At 37.3% G+C, this 16,074-nt stretch overlaps 1 protein-coding gene across 1 annotated transcript in view; it reads left to right on the top strand.

Annotated features, from left to right (window-relative positions):
• Positions 1-2,914, top strand: part of LOC149185715 (uncharacterized) — a 125,820-nt gene extending 122,906 nt beyond the window's left edge. Inside the window, exons 9-12 of the mRNA XM_089409117.1 lie at positions 1,397-1,526; positions 2,154-2,168; positions 2,400-2,619; positions 2,811-2,914. Of these exons, the coding sequence (XP_089265243.1) occupies positions 1,397-1,526; positions 2,154-2,168; positions 2,400-2,619; positions 2,811-2,914 (469 nt within the window). The remainder of the gene's footprint in view (positions 1-1,396; positions 1,527-2,153; positions 2,169-2,399; positions 2,620-2,810) is intronic.
• Positions 2,915-16,074: the final 13,160 nt, after the last annotated feature.

Consider the following 16,074-nt stretch of genomic DNA (forward strand, 5'->3'; position numbering starts at 1 on the left):
ACAATGATTCAAAACTTTTACAATTTTTCATTTTATTTTTCTTCTTCCAAATTCTATATCCTTGAAATTGTTTCATTCTTGTTGCACGTTCTCGTTGTAGGCTCCATGTTGCTTTATTTGTTGTTGTTGCAATGTTTTTTGACTTGTCTTGAATTTGTGCTGAAAAACAATGTAATCTTGTCTTCTACAACTTCATCTTCAAATATTAGTTCAACTATGGACTACTACAAGAAGTCTTCATCTTCATACTGTCTTCTTTGTTTTGCTTCTCGTGCTTAATTTTATCTCTTTTTTACTCCATTGCTGAAATTTTTTTTCAATGCTTTCATCCTTCTCTTCAGAAACATCCACATCGTTCTCTTCACTTTTATCATCAGATACTACTGTTTTTTCTCTTCAGAAACATCCACATCGTTCTCTTCACTTTTATCATCAGGTACTACTGTTTTTTTCGTGTAATATGCACAGTCAAGATTATTATTCACCATTTCATTCCATTATCTTTCATCAATTTGTTCAATTGGCTTCTGAATCTATTCTTCAATGAGCTTCAAATGTGCATCAAAAGTATTAGCAACTTTGTTTTCAACTTCTACTTGCATGCTATTTTTAACACCTCCAGATTAAAAAACAATGTTAAAACCATATTTTTTATGCTCTTTAGTTCTTGTTCTACCTCTTCCTTCTCTACCTTATTTTGTTTATCATTTCATCATAATTTTCATTTTATGCCTTTTTACCAACATGTTATCTTCCACTTGGCTTCTTGAAACAAGTGGGCTTCTCTCACCAAATAACCACATATCAATAAGATATTTTTGTTACATATTTGCAACCACTCATCACCATTGAAGGGTTCTCCATCAAATTTAACATCAACATAATTTTCATTCACTCTATTGTGAGATATATGCTCATTAATAATTTTAACTTCACCAAATTCATTAGTTACAACAAGATGCACCAATACATACATATCTCATACATGTCTCACTTTGTAGTCATCCTACATTGTTTGTCAAAATGAAATTCACCATTCTCTCTGCATAGTGAGATTCACATACATCCCGCCCAATCATGCCTTGACAACTCTTAAACATTTTCCATGGTATAAAATCTCAATCATCATCACATTTTCCTCCACCCATTTCGATTTTCCTCGAGGCCTCTGCATTTCCACGTCAACGACATCCACAGGCTTCCTTCTCTGAAGAGTTTATGTTATCAAGATCGTCGACTTCGTTTTCTACTTGGATGGCGGGTCACTCCAAGAAATAATGAAAAGCATTGTAATACCTTTTCACTGGACCTATATTGTGTTGTTGTAGTTGGATCAGCCACCACAGTAAGTAAGTTTCTTTCTCTCTATTCTTATGCTTTCTGTCATGAATATCAGTCGAATAAGCATTAAGGATATTACATTTTGTATGTTATTTTTGGGTTACATTTTAAGAGAATTAACATGTGAACACGGATGGTTTAACCCAGAAATGGAAACTGGTTCCTCTGCGGCCGCGGCCCAGAGTGTAGGCCAGACCCTTTTCATTTTGTACAAGCTTTTTCGCTTTGCTCTGGGCACTAGATAAGTTTAATCCACACTCACTAAATGTAGGATCTATGCGACCGAATTAAAAAAAAGTTACATATCAGTTTTATCTCTGGTTTTCTGAAGTTTTGGTAGGCCTCTAAAAGAGACGTATATATTTTAGATAGTTATATATATATATATATAAAAGGATCTGTGTGTTAAATTAATAAATAGATCAATTTAATTTTTTTTATTTAACACATTTAAAAGTACATATATTTTATTATATTTTTTTAAATTATCTTTAAATAATCAAAAGTATCACTATATTCTATGGTCGAAATTGCCAATAATATATCGTACTAAGTTTTATGCCTTTGGATAGAATGTTAGAAAAATGTTAATGTATGGTACAATTCAGAGTTCTAGGTTTGGCGTTGAGTCAACCGCCACATGTCTGGTTAACGGCAAATGAGATGCGCTTCAGATCTAATGAAAGTCAGGAAGTGTCATTTCAGCCCACGTTCAATTTCTTATCTCTGGTGTAATATTTGACGTATATAGAATGCTTCCTTTGGTGATGAATTTATTATTTCTGTCTCTCTCATTGGAATCATATCTGCAGGCCGCTGGTATTCAGGTGAGCGTTTATACTGCCTTCCCTCGTTTCAAACACGTGGAAAGATGCACTTAATTACTTGTGGTTGATCGATTGGTATTCTCTCGTCAGTCGCCTCCTTCCCTGGCATTTGATTATTTCATAGACTGCAGTATTCATTCCCCGGTGTAGTAGAGCTCGGAACAACAAAATTGGTGAGACATCATCTGCATTCTGTTGATTCTGTGCTTAATTCAATGGTTTCACTTGTAGGTTCAACCGGATGAGCAGAATAAATTGCGATTTTCAAGAGTTTTGGCTAATGTAATCGTGTCACCCAACATTTCTGTCCCCATGCCCATGCCTATGCCTGAGAAGAGCATATGCACTCCATCTTGTTTTTCGCTGCTATCACGCTCCATTGACAGTGATGAGAGTTCATCCATGGTCTATTATCTACATTATCCTACTATGTTTAGAGGGGATGAAATCAGTATAATGCATGATGAAAGAAATAGAAATACAGAAATTCAAATAATAGCAACTACAACTCCTTCATTACACAACCAAAGAAATTACATAACCAAAAAAACCGAGAGTGCATTGTCTTTCTCGGCTCAGTGTATGTATTTATACTAAAATTAATGTCGGTTACAACAATTAAAATATTCATTTCCGATGCAGTGTTGCCCTTTGGTTCGGTAGACAGTGAGGCGGTGCTGACCTCCAGAAGAATGAAGATCGAAGACGGTGGAAAGAAAGCCAAGGCGGTGGGAGTCTTGAAATAATTATTTTTTACATTCTCCCTCTTAGTTATTTCACAAAAAAACATAACTTTGTTATTACATCAAAATGTCGTTACATCATGCATACCTCTATGTTTTCATTGTGAGTTTCAAAGAATTCTTTTCCCAAGGGTTTTGTAAATATGTCTGCAAATATGTTTTCATTGTGAGTTTGAAAGAATTCTTTTCCCAAGGGTTTTGTAAATATGGCTGCAAACTGGTCTTCTGATCTGTAGAACTCCATACATATTTCATTATTGCTTACTAATTCTCGAATGAAATGATACCTTGTATCAATATGTTTACTCTTCTTATGGAAAACATGATTTCTTGATAATGCAATAGCATATTTATTGTCACAGAATATGAGTGGGTTATGAGTGGGTTCTTTCTGTTCATGCAACAACTCTTTCAAAATTCTTTTCATCCAAATAGTTTGGCATGTCGCTATTGTGGCTACAACATAATCTGCTTCAATTGATGATAGAGTCACAATGGATTGCTTCACTAATGCCCATGAAATTGCACCTGAAACAAAACTGAAAACATACCTAGATATGCTCCTCCTATCATCAATATTACCTGTAAAATCACTATCTGTATATCCAATTAGTTTATAATCTAAATCAGATGCATATAGGATACCATAATTTCTTGTTCTAGCAACATATCTTAAAATCCCTTTTCCAACTAGCCAATGGGTACTCTTTAACTATCTGTATATCCAATTAGTTTATAATCTAAATCAGATGCATATAGGATACCATAATTTCTTGTTCTAGCAACATATCTTAAAATCCCTTTTCCAACTAGCCAATGGGTACTCTTTAGAGACTCCATGAATCTGGAAATTAAACTTACACCAAACATTATATCGGGCCTTGTTGCAGTCAAATACATAGGACTTCCAACCAATTGTTTAAACAAGGTTGGATCAATATCTGAACCATGATCATCCTTACTGAGTTTTGTACCAATTGCAATTGGGGTTACAACTGGGTTACAATTTTGCATCCTGAACCTTTTCAATAAATCCTTTGCATACTTAGATTGACAAATGAAAATATCATCTTCAGATTGAGTTACTTCAATACCAAGAAAATATTTCATAAGGCCTAAATCAGTGATATCAAATTCTCTTTTCATGTTCGTCTTAAAATCATCTATTGAGAGATCTCTAGTGAAAATCAAGTCATCAACATACAAGCACACAATCAACATTTTACCATCCTCGTTTACTTTTGTATACAAAGTTGGCTCACTTGGACTCCTGATGAATCCATTGGTGTTCAGATATTCATCAATTCTACTATACCATACTCGGGGTGCTTGTTTCAATCTATATAATGCTTTCTTTAATTTGTAAACTTTATCTTATTGACCATCAATTTCATATCCATGAGGTTGTTTCACATAAACCTCTTCTTCTAGAAAACTATCTAAAAATGAAAACTTAACATCCATTTGATATATTTTCCATTTATCTTATGCAGTTATAGCTAATACCATTCTCACTGTGTCAAGTCTAGCTATAGGTGCAAAATTTCCATTATAATCAATACCAGGTTGTTGACTAAACCCCTGAGCTACAAGTCTTGATTTATTATTTTCAATTTCACCTTCAACATTCACTTTAGTTTTGTAAATCCATTTAACACCTATAGTATTTTTACCTTCATGCAAATTTACAAGTTCCCAAGTATTATATCTTTCTATAGCATCAATTTGTTCATCCATGGCATTTATCCAGACATTTTCTTTCACAGCTTCATCAAAATTTACTGGATCATATGCAAGTAATGCAAAATTTGAAACTTGATCTATTTCATCATTCTACTCATACAATTCCTTTAAACTTCTAGCCTTCTGACCTTTAATTCTATTCTTCAATGTAGCTATTGTAGGATTAGAATCATTACTTACCTCTAATCCGGTTGTTTGTTGTCCACCATAACCTGATGGTTCGCCATGTTCTGATTTCTCGGTGTTTTGAATTGTAATGGACTAACTCTTGGTGATTGGCTTACTGGCGTGCTTGGAGCAGGTGTGTATGGAATTGGTTGTCCACCTTTTCCTTCTTGCTCATCTTCATTAATACAGTTGTCTCTGCAACATATTTATCTATGCTTCTATCCCAAGCTTCTTCTTCCTTGAGCTCAACATCTCTACTGATAATATATTTCTTGGTGATGGGATTATAAACTCTATATGCTTTAGACTCGTCACTATATCCAATAAAGATACATTTCTCACTTCTATCATTCAACTTCTTTCTCAATTCTCTAGGATCATGTGCATAAGCAATGCAACCAAAAATTCTTAAATGAGATATATGACAACTCTTACCCTTCCTTGCTTCTTCGGGAACTCAATCCTTCACGCTCTTAGTCAGACTTCTGTTAAGAATATAAACAGCACAAGCTACTGCTTCTCCCCAATATTCATTTCGTAGATTCTTCTGTTTCAATATACTTCGATCCGTATTCATAATAGTTCGATTCTTCCTTTCAACTATTCCATTTTTTTGTGGAGTATAATGTGCAATAAACTACCTCTTGATTCCATGCGATTGACAAAACTCAATGAAATATGTTAACACGACAAATAGCTTTATGTAATGGACCGATCTACACAAACTATTTAGTTTATGCTTACACCTGATTTGACCATCTTATAAAACCTTCGCCCGCAGGTATCATAAAAATGGAATTGATTCTTTATATGTTTAAGAAGGAATATCTTTTCGTTTACAAGAATTTGTGTTTCCTTTTCGAGTGTTTGGCGCAATATGAGTGGACAATACTACGAAATTCTCACGGGATTATACCTCCGGATACGCGTGATTCAATGGAAAAGAAAGATTTTATTGCCCTTTACAGGGAAATACTATTAAATGAACCTCTCCAAATTAGAGAAATTCGGAAACATGTGCCTCGATGGTCATCTGGTTTGATGATAGGTGAATATGATGACGTAGACCCAGTTCTATTATCATCGAATAGGATTCTTTCAAGAAAGGTCAAAGATACAATGACCTTTGATATTGGGCAAAGACGAATAGTAGTAGTTCAAAACTGTTATTCTTTCGAGGCAGATTATCGTCGGAACTTAATCCAAGGATCCATACGTGCTAAAAGACGGAAAATTATGATATGGAAGAGGATACAACCGAATGTACATTCCCTTTTCTTTTTGAAAAGAAAAGAAATACCCGCTTATCCTAAAGATTATTATGACACGTCCGATTCTGGTAGAGTGGATAAGGAACAAATCGAGCAAGAAGTTAGGGAAAAAATCCAGAGAGTCGAAGATCCATTATCCCAGCAGACAATTGTTGAGTCCTTATGTTTAACGTGGCCAGAATTGCACTATATTCAACTCCTCTATCTGATCTCAAAATTTTAATATGATTTCCACTTTCCTTTTCAACAATAGCTTTAAATCTTTTAAAGACAAAAAATGCTTCAGATTTCTATTTCAGAAGATAAACCCATGTTTTTCGACTGTAGTCATCAATAAAAGTCAAAAAGTAAACATTACCAACCAAAGAAGGTGTTTGCATTGGTCCACATAAATCTGTGTGAACAATCTCCAATGGACCTCTTGCCCTGTACAAAATTCCAGAAACAAATTTATGTCTATGATGTTTTGCAAGTATACAACTTTTACATGAGCTCGTCGGTTGTTGAATATTGGGTTACCCTTTCACCATTTGTTTCTTCTGCAGCAAATCTAGACCACCAAAATATAAATGACCATATATTAAATTCCATAACCATGACTCTTCAAAATTCTTAGTATTGTAAACATTCAACGATGGAGTCAATTCATTTATCATTATAAATGGAAACATCCTATTCTTTGTCATTTCTACTCTTGCTATTAGCTACTTACTTCGATATTTGTCAATGATAGTACACTCATTATTCTTGAAGAGCACTCTATACTTTTTCTTTATCAATTGTCTAATGCTCAATAAATTGCATTTCAAGCTAGGTACATAGTAAACATCATCAATTGTTCTTCTATCACCATCTCTAGTATAAATAACAATCATTCCTTTGCCTTTAACACATACCTTAATATCATTACCCAACTTGACTTCAGACTGAATACTGGTGTCTAGATTGGAAAACAAATCTTTGTTTCCAGTCATGTGATTGTTGCAGCCACTATCTAAAAACCAAATATCATTCGAACATTCTTGAGTCACGTTACAAGTCATAAACATTGGCTTTTGACTGTCTTCAAATTCCTCTGAGATGTGTGCAAATTGCTTACCAACATCTGCCTGCCTCTTCAAACACTTAGTAGCAAAATGGCCATATATTTTACAATAATAACATTGAACTTTAGAAATATCATACCTTTGACTTCCTCGACGCCAGGTTCTATTGTAACTCCCCCTTAAATTAGGAGCACGTTGTTGAGATTTCTCTTCATGATCATAATTATCTCACAGACGTCTTTGATCAGTTACTCTGTTGCCTCGTCCTCTATTACTTGATCTTCCTTTGCATCTTCCTCTATGAAATTGATGCTGAGTTTTGAAGGCATTCTCGAATAAGTTATCATCATATCTTGACATCCTGGATTCATGTGCAATCAACAAACCAGTCAACTCTTCAATTTGCATTTGACTTGTGTCCTTGAACTCTTCTATGTATACAACAATCGTTTCAAATTTCTTTAGCAAACTTTGAAGGACTTTCTCGATCACCCTCTTGTTTGAGAGATCTTCTCCATATTGTCGCAATTGATTAACAACACTCATGACTTGAGTCATAAAAGCATCCACAGTTTCACTGTCTTTCATTTTTAGATTCTCGAAATCTCTTCTCAAATTTTGCAGTTTGACATTCTTTACTTTCGCTACACCCTAATAACATGATTCAAGGATGTCCCACGCCTCCTTCGAAGATTTTGCATTTGATACTTTTGAAAGTATCACGTCATCTAAGCCTTGTTGAATAAGGCCAAGAGCTTTATTGTCTTTCTTTATGTTTTCTTTCAACAATGTTCATTTAGCATTTGTAAGAGTCATCACTGCTGCCTCATTGGCAGGCTCGAGATATCCATCAGTAACAAATCACCAAAGATCATGAGAACGCAACAATGTTCTCATTCGAATAAACCAGGAATCAAAACTTTTCTTAGTTAAAATAGGAATTGACTGAGTGGTGTTGGTATTTGAAGCCATTTTAATTTGGTTTACCGAGTACTTTAATTTCTCCAAAAAAAAAAAAACTCTTCCTGACTCAATCCACAACGGTAAAAAAAACTTTAACTCATTAACCACTTAATGTTAATAAGCTAAGTAGAGCCACACACAGTGAGACAAAAATACTCAGATGGAAAAATAAATATATCCGATGCCAAAGCAAGTAGAGCTTTAATATAAATTTCTTCCTTCAATTATGTAGATAAAATCACTGGAAATAAAAAATGTCCTCGTCTACTCAATTGAAACTTCTCTGAATTTAAGAAACATTCTCAGAAGGCCTTCAAACATGGAATTTGAAAAATAATTCTACTGCAAATCAAAAAATGGCAATATCATGACAGAATAGCTTACAACATTGGTAGTTGTGACTTATGGCAGATTTATCTCTTCTTCCGACTCCTTCAAACTTCACGCTGCCCTATCTAGACACTGCACACTGGCCTCACAAATCTTCAGCAGAATATTGCAACTTTATTCGACCACGCTCAGTAATGGATCCTCCCAAAATAGATTCTGCTTCACTCTCAGATTCCAGCGCTGCACAACAATTATGGATTCAGTGCAGCATTAAACAACTCCAACAATTTTAGTCACAAGTGCTCTGCATCAGTTACAAGCGCTTTGCACAACAGTTCTATTCAACCTCACAACAGTTTTGTTCAACCTCACACAACAACAAATTTTAGGTACACAACAATGGCTTCTCAAACGAAGTCCAAACTGGCTCTGATACCAGATGAAAGAAATAGAAATACAAAAATTCAGATAACAGCAGCTACAGCTGCTTGATTACAGAACCAAAGAAATTACACAACCAAAAAAACTGAGAGTGCATTTTCTTCCTCGGCTCAACATATGTATTTATACCAAAATTAATGTCGGTTACATCAATTAAAATATTCATTTTCGAGGCAGTGTTGCCCTTTCGTTCTGCAGGCAGTGAGGCAGTGCTGACCTCCGTAAGAATGAAGATCCAAGACAGTGGCAAGAAGAGCCAAGGCAGTGGCGGTCCTAAAATAATTATTTTTACACCCACCAATTTTCCATGTCCACCGCGGAATTCGCAAGTGGGTTGCCTCCTTACCTGCAACCATTGCAAAGGTCATCTTCTTCTGGGCTTTTGATCGATGGGCGTGATCTTGAGACTTCCTCAGTGCAAATTAGCATTCCAAGTGCACTGTTATTCTCGCAAACCAGTCAGGCCAGCGGTTTCCTTGTTTCCCCATCAACGGGGAACATGATGATGAGCGCATTTGACATATGGAGACTGCCAAGTAACATGCCGAGCCAGCCCATGGTTGACAGTCAGTGCATTGAAGAGAACCCTAGCAATCTTAAGCAATATTCATGTAGAAAGATTGGGACAAATCTCAATGTCTGGTAGTGAAAGACCACCAGGGGAATGGTTTATAGTAGTCAAGTTCATCATATAATTTCTAAGCGTAGGAGGAGGGAGAAATTGAGAGAGAGATTTGACCCATTGCGTCCATTCATCCCTCGTGGCGCAAGGGTACATTCCATGATTTTTTTTTGTTGTTGCAATGAAATGAAGTTTTATGGCCATCCATTGAGCTTTGGATTTAATTTCTATAGCTATTGAAAATATATGTAATAGCGAGTTGTTCTTCTCTTAAATTTAAGTTGGAAGTAGGTACAAAAAAAATGAGTTGTTGTTGCTAATATATTTGCAGAAAGACAAGGCTTCCATATTGGCCCATACGAGGGAGAATTTAACAAACCTCAAATCACATGTGGAAGAACTTGAAGAGAAGAATAAAGAGTTGGAATCAGAATTGAAGAATCTCCCATGTGCTCAATCTCAAAAAGGTACAGTCACCATCACAGCCCTACCACAATGTCATTGTTAGGATATTCCGACACATAGGAAATAGTTAAGTTCAACTTGGTCTAGTATAGAGTTAGGTATAGAGTTAGGTAAAGTGTGTTTTACCGTTGTACATTTTGTAACTTACAATCCGACGGTCACGATATGTAGTGATCCGACGGTTCACTCTCACCTCGGTATTACCGACACTTGATCCGTGGCTTAACACCCGATTGGTCCATGAGTTCTATTTAAAGCGCATGGAGGGTCATTGTTCGGGTAATCCGTGCATGAGAGAAGCTTATGTAAATTTTCATTCTTTGATTAATAAATTGCCTGTAGTACCCACGTTGGGACAGGCCGTGGACTGTTTCCCTCTTTGAGGGTTTTAACCACGTCAAAAATACTGGCGTATTAATCTGTGATCTGGTTGTGAGTGGTGTCCTTTTGGTGTTCTTTCTGAAGAACTTACCATGTAAATTCCTACATGGTATCAGAGCAATTTGAGGGCCACGTCCGTTGGTGATCCAAATCTGAAGCCGGTAGAACTGCATGCGGCTGTCGTTTCCTAGATCTGCTGTTTCTGACTGCTTTCGGGCCGAGAGGACTGCTCTGTTGCGTTCGGAGCATCTGTTCTAGTGAGGAACCCCTTTCGTTTCACGCGAAAAGGTTTCCGGTAGCCCTAGCTGCGTCATTTTTCAGATCGGGAGGTATACAGTGTTTTTGCAGTTTACTGTTATTTTCTCTCTGCTTATTTCGGTTTCGGTTTATTTATCCCTTTTTTTTAACCGGATCTATACCTTTCATTTCTGCGTATGCTCTTTGCCCTGCGACTCTGTGCGATCTGGGCAAATCAGAAACAGAAAGGAAGGATTTTTCTCATGCGTATGCTCTTTTCCCTGCACCTTAGTGTGATCTCGGAAAATCAGAAACATTGAGAAAAATATTTAGTTTTTCGGCTAAAGCTAACTTTGAGATTTTTTTTAAAATCTCTAGTTTTTTGGCTAAAGCAAACTTCGAGCCGCAAGGTTCGTTTTTCTTTGCATATTCGTGTTGGGTTTTGTGTTTTGTGTTTTGTAGGGAAAAAGAGCTTTCTCAAGGCAAGCACGCAAACCGAGGCCCCCCCCCCCTCTCTCTCTCTCTCTCTCTCAAATTTTTTGTATAGATCAATTGATTCAAAGCTATTTTAAGAGAGTAGAGGTCTTGGGTTCAAGTCTCCATTTTGTGGGGGTGGATTTTTTTTTCTCATTCCCGCACATTCGCGCACTTTGCCGGCGACTTCAACAAATTTTTTTCAAAAAGCCATAACTTCTTCATCCGGAAGCCTTTTTCAGAGCCGTTTTTTTTAAAACAGCCTAATTTTTCGAGATCTATCCATTGGAACACTTACTTTCAGCATCTTCAGCTTCAGTTTTTTTTTAAAATGGAAAGTCCATGCCAAGTCATTCTTGACAGCACTAACTACTTCCAATGGGTAGCCTACATGGAAGATTTACTTAGAAGTAAAGGTCTCCTCAGAATAGCCACAGAGCAAGAGAAGAAACCAAAAGATGAAGACAAGGCTGCAAAATGGGAAAATAGACAAGATCAAGCACGTGGTTTGATAGGGATGTCTATTTCTCCTGATCTTAGATTCCATATGGCAGAACTTGAGACTCCTCATGAAGCATTGGAAAAACTCGCTAAAGTTTTTGGGATTAAAAATGAAATTAGAGCCCATCAACTTGAAAATGAGTTGCTTACTTTGGATCCTAATAATTTTTCTTGCATTGAAGATTTCTTGTCCAAATTCAAGACCCTTAGATATCTCTTGGAAGGTGTTAAAGTTAAGAAAGAAGATGGTAACCTTATGTATTCCATCCTTACTAAGTTGGGACCAACCTACTCTGTATTTGTTTCCACTTTCCATTCTACAAGGGAAGCTTTCATTTGTCAAGGAAAAGACTACAAGGCCCCTTCCTTTGACTCCTTTTGTGATTCCTTAATAAGAGAACAAGAAAAACTCTTACACCTTGGTCTTCTTAATCTTGGAAACTCTTCCACGAAAGCGTTAGCCGCCCAGCAGCAACCAAATTCAAAGAATCCTAAGAAGTCATATCCTCAAAAGAATGGTCCTAAACCAACTCAGCCTCAAAATGAAAGATCATTTCAGCAAAATGATAGGACCAATAAAAACAAATGAAAGAAGACTGATATACATTGTAACTTTTGTAATCGAGATGACCACTTAGAATCTAAATGCTTTAAGAAGATGGAAGCCTTGGAAGCCGCAATGAAGAAACATAACATCCATGTGGAGCATTCTTCAACTTCAACTTCATCTTCAGGAATGGCACTTTCTGCATGTCGTTTTCAATCATCTCAGTCTGGTTATGCATTAAATGTATCTTCTTCTTCTCATTCTCATGAGTGGCTCATTGATTTTGGAGCCTCTTATCACATGGCCAAGAACCAAGCCATGTTTTCTTCTTTAAATGATTGTAACACCAAAAATATATATGTTGGTGATGATAGATCTCTTAATGTTGTAGGGACTGGAACTGTTCATCTAGACAATGGTCAGTTTAATGATGTACTATGTGTTCCAACCTTATCCTGCAACCTTCTATCTGTATATCAGATAACTCATTCAGGTGAAGGTAAAATTGTTGAATTTTCACCTCATGATGTTGTAATCAAGGATCTAAAAGATCCTAAACAGATTCTAGCTACTGGTCTTGCTGATGATTCCACAAGGTTGTATAAGTTTCACAACTTTGGGTCATCAAATCTTCCCTCAGTATTTGTTGCTCATAATGATGAAGTGAGCAAACTTTGGCATGAGCGATTTGGTCACTTAAACTATCGCTCCCTTCAGCATCTATGTAAAGAAAATATGGTGACAGGTCTTCCTATGGTATCTTGCAGAGAAGGTGTTTGTTCCGGATGTGTACTCGGAAAACATCATCGGGACAGTTTTGACAAACGTGCCTCTTGGCACGCCTCAGCCCCTTTACAGCTTGTGCACAGTGATTTATGTGGTCCACTTCCTGTTGCTTCATTCTCTGGCTGCAAGTATTTCTTAACTTTCATTGATGATTTCTCCAGACGCACTTGGGTATACTTCTTAAAACTCAAGAGCGAAGTATTTAACACATTTTTGGCCTTCAAAGCCTTTGTTGAAAAACAATATGGACATCAAATTCTTAAGCTAAGAACTGATAATGGTGGAGAATATGTTAAAAACACATTCATCAACTTTTGCACCGAAAATGGAATTCAAATGCAACATACTGTTCCATACACTCCACAACAAAATGGTGTAGCTGAAAGGAAAAATCGCACCTTAAAGGAAATGGCTAATTGTATGCTGCAATCTAAAGGACTCAGTCTTAGTTTTTGGGCCGAAGCAATTAATTGTGAAAATTATATAATCAATCGCACTCCTACTAAGGTTCTAGAGAATATCACTCCAGAAGAAGCTTGGAGTTCCATTAAACCAGATGTAAGTCACTTTCGTGTTTTTGGAAGTGAAGCATGGGCCCATATTCCAGATGAAAAGCATAAAGCTTTAGAACCTAAGAGTGAGAAATGTACTTTTGTTGGATATTCTGAAGATGTAAAAGGTTATAGACTTATTCCATTTAAGTCCAAAAATGTTATCATTAGAAGAGATGTAAAATTTGATGAAAATAAATCAGCCTGCGAGCCTAGTCCGGCGGATGTGCCACCTCTTCCTATCTCTTCTACTTTTGAAAACATTTCTTCTTCAAATAATGAAAGTGAGGATGATAATCCTCCCCCACCTTCTCAGGATCCTCAACTTCCAAGATGGGTCCGTGCTACTCGGGATGCAGCAGGTGATCTTGCCGGTGATCCTACAGATCAGCGACGTACACGTTCTCAGTTTGAAAGAGCCTCTTCTTTACTGGCTCAAGCTCCAGTAAATCATGATCCTGACACTTTTGCAGAAGCTTCAGGCCATCCACATTGGGAAGCAGCTATGAATGAAGAATATCATTCATTGTTGGCAAATGATACATGGGATCTTGTTCCTCTACCAAAGGGACGCAAACTTGTTAGATGTAAATGGGTTTACAGAACCAAGTATGGACCAGATGGGAAAATTGATAAACATAAAGCTCGTCTTGTTGCTAAGGGCTTTTCACAGGTTGAAGGCATTGAATACACTGAAACCTTCTCCCCTGTTGCCAAAATGAACTCTATCCGCCTTGTTCTTTCCCTTGCTGCCTCTTTAAAATGGGAAGTCCATCAGATGGATGTTAAATCTGCCTTCTTGCATGGGGACTTGCAGGAAGAAATCTATATGGAACAACCCATTGGGCTTCATACAAACAGACTCCAGCCTTGTTTGTCGACTTAAGAAATCCCTTTATGGTCTCAAGCAAGCTCCTCGGGCTTGGTATGCCAAAATGGATAGCTTTCTTTTAGAATCTGGCTTTTCTAGGTGTCATTCTGACAATACTGTCTACACCAAGAAAGTGGGCAACTCTCTTATCATCCTTGTTCTTTATGTTGATGATCTTATCCTTACTGGTAGTGATCCCAACCTTATAAACCATGTGAAGTCTAGCCTCAAAAGGAAATTTGAAATGACAGACTTAGGACACTTACACTATTTTCTCGGTCTTCAAGTCTTGCAATCCAAGGAGGGTATTTCCCTTTCCCAGTCCAAGTATGCTTGTGATATTCTTCGTCATTTTCACATGGAAGACTGTAAGCCAGCCCCTTCTCCCTTTCAGTCTGGAGTCAAACTTTCAGTCTCTTGTACTTCTCCTGAAGTTGATGCTACCTTATACCGTCAACTTGTAGGAAAACTCTTGTACTTAACCCATACTCGTCCTGATCTTTCCTTTGTTGTTGGCCTTGTTGCTCGTTTTATGCAAAACCCCCGTGAAAGTCATTGGAAAGCAGCTAAAAGAATACTTCGTTATGTTCGAGGTACAGTACAGTTTGGGATTCATTACAGTGCCAAAGCAACTCCTCTATTAGTTGGTTTCACTGATTCTGATTGGGCTGGTGACCCTGATGATCGGAAGTCTACTGTCGGTTATGTCTTCACTCTTGGTTCAGGACCTATTACATGGGCTTGTAAGAAACAGGCTGCCATTTCTCTTTCGTCAGCAGAAGCAGAGTATCGTGGTGTCGTGGAAGCTAGTAAGGAAGCCTTGTGGCTTCGTCAGATCCTATCAGAGTTTGGCTTTGAGCAGCAGCATCCAACCACACTTTGGTGTGATAATCAAAATGCCATTCAGCTATGCAAAGATCCAGTTCAGCATCAGCGCAGTAAACACATTGAACTACACATGCACTTCATCAGAAAGCTCATTCATGACCATGTTCTTGAAGTGCAATATTGTTCAACAAATGATCAGGTTGCAGACATCTTTACAAAGGCTCTCACAGAGGCGAAGTTCACTAAACTTCAATATATGCTTGGAGTTCAGGAAGTTGTCACTAAGGGGGGATAGGCTCTAGTGCCTCCTTCCTTCTCCTATTGTGTCATATTTGTAAATCCTTCAATCCTATCCCAAGTTGTTCTTAAGGGGGGATGTTAGGATATTCCGACACATAGGAAATAGTTAAGTTCAACTTGGTCTAGTATAGAGTTAGGTATAGAGTTAGGTAAAGTGTGTTTTACCGTTGTACATTTTGTAACTTACAATCTGACGGTCACGATATGTAGTGATCCGACGGTTCACTCTCACCTCGGTATTACCGACACTTGATCCGTGGCTTAACACCCGATTGGTCCATGAGTTCTATTTAAAGCGCATGGAGGGTCATTGTTCGGGTAATCCGTGCATGAGAGAAGCTTATCTAAATTTTCATTCTTTGATTAATAAATTGCCTGTAGTACCCACGTTGGGACAGGCCGTGGACTGTTTCCCTCTTTGAGGGTTTTAACCACGTCAAAAATACTGGCGTATTGATCTGTGATCTGGTTGTGAGCGGTGTCCTTTTGGTGTTCTTTCTGAGGAACTTACCCTGTAAATTCCTACAGTCAGGAGGGTACAGGCACCAGTACAAGGCTCCATAGGTAGTGAGGGCATAAACAACTTGGTGACGGTTGAAGTATCAAATATTAGAGGCAGTGCTAGTATCTCTTCTTCT

This window comes from Pinus tabuliformis, chromosome 3_1 (genome assembly GCF_031772625.1).
Source record: "Pinus tabuliformis cultivar Carrire ecotype Pingquan chromosome 3_1, CPIR1, whole genome shotgun sequence".
NCBI lineage: Eukaryota > Viridiplantae > Streptophyta > Pinopsida > Pinales > Pinaceae > Pinus > Pinus tabuliformis.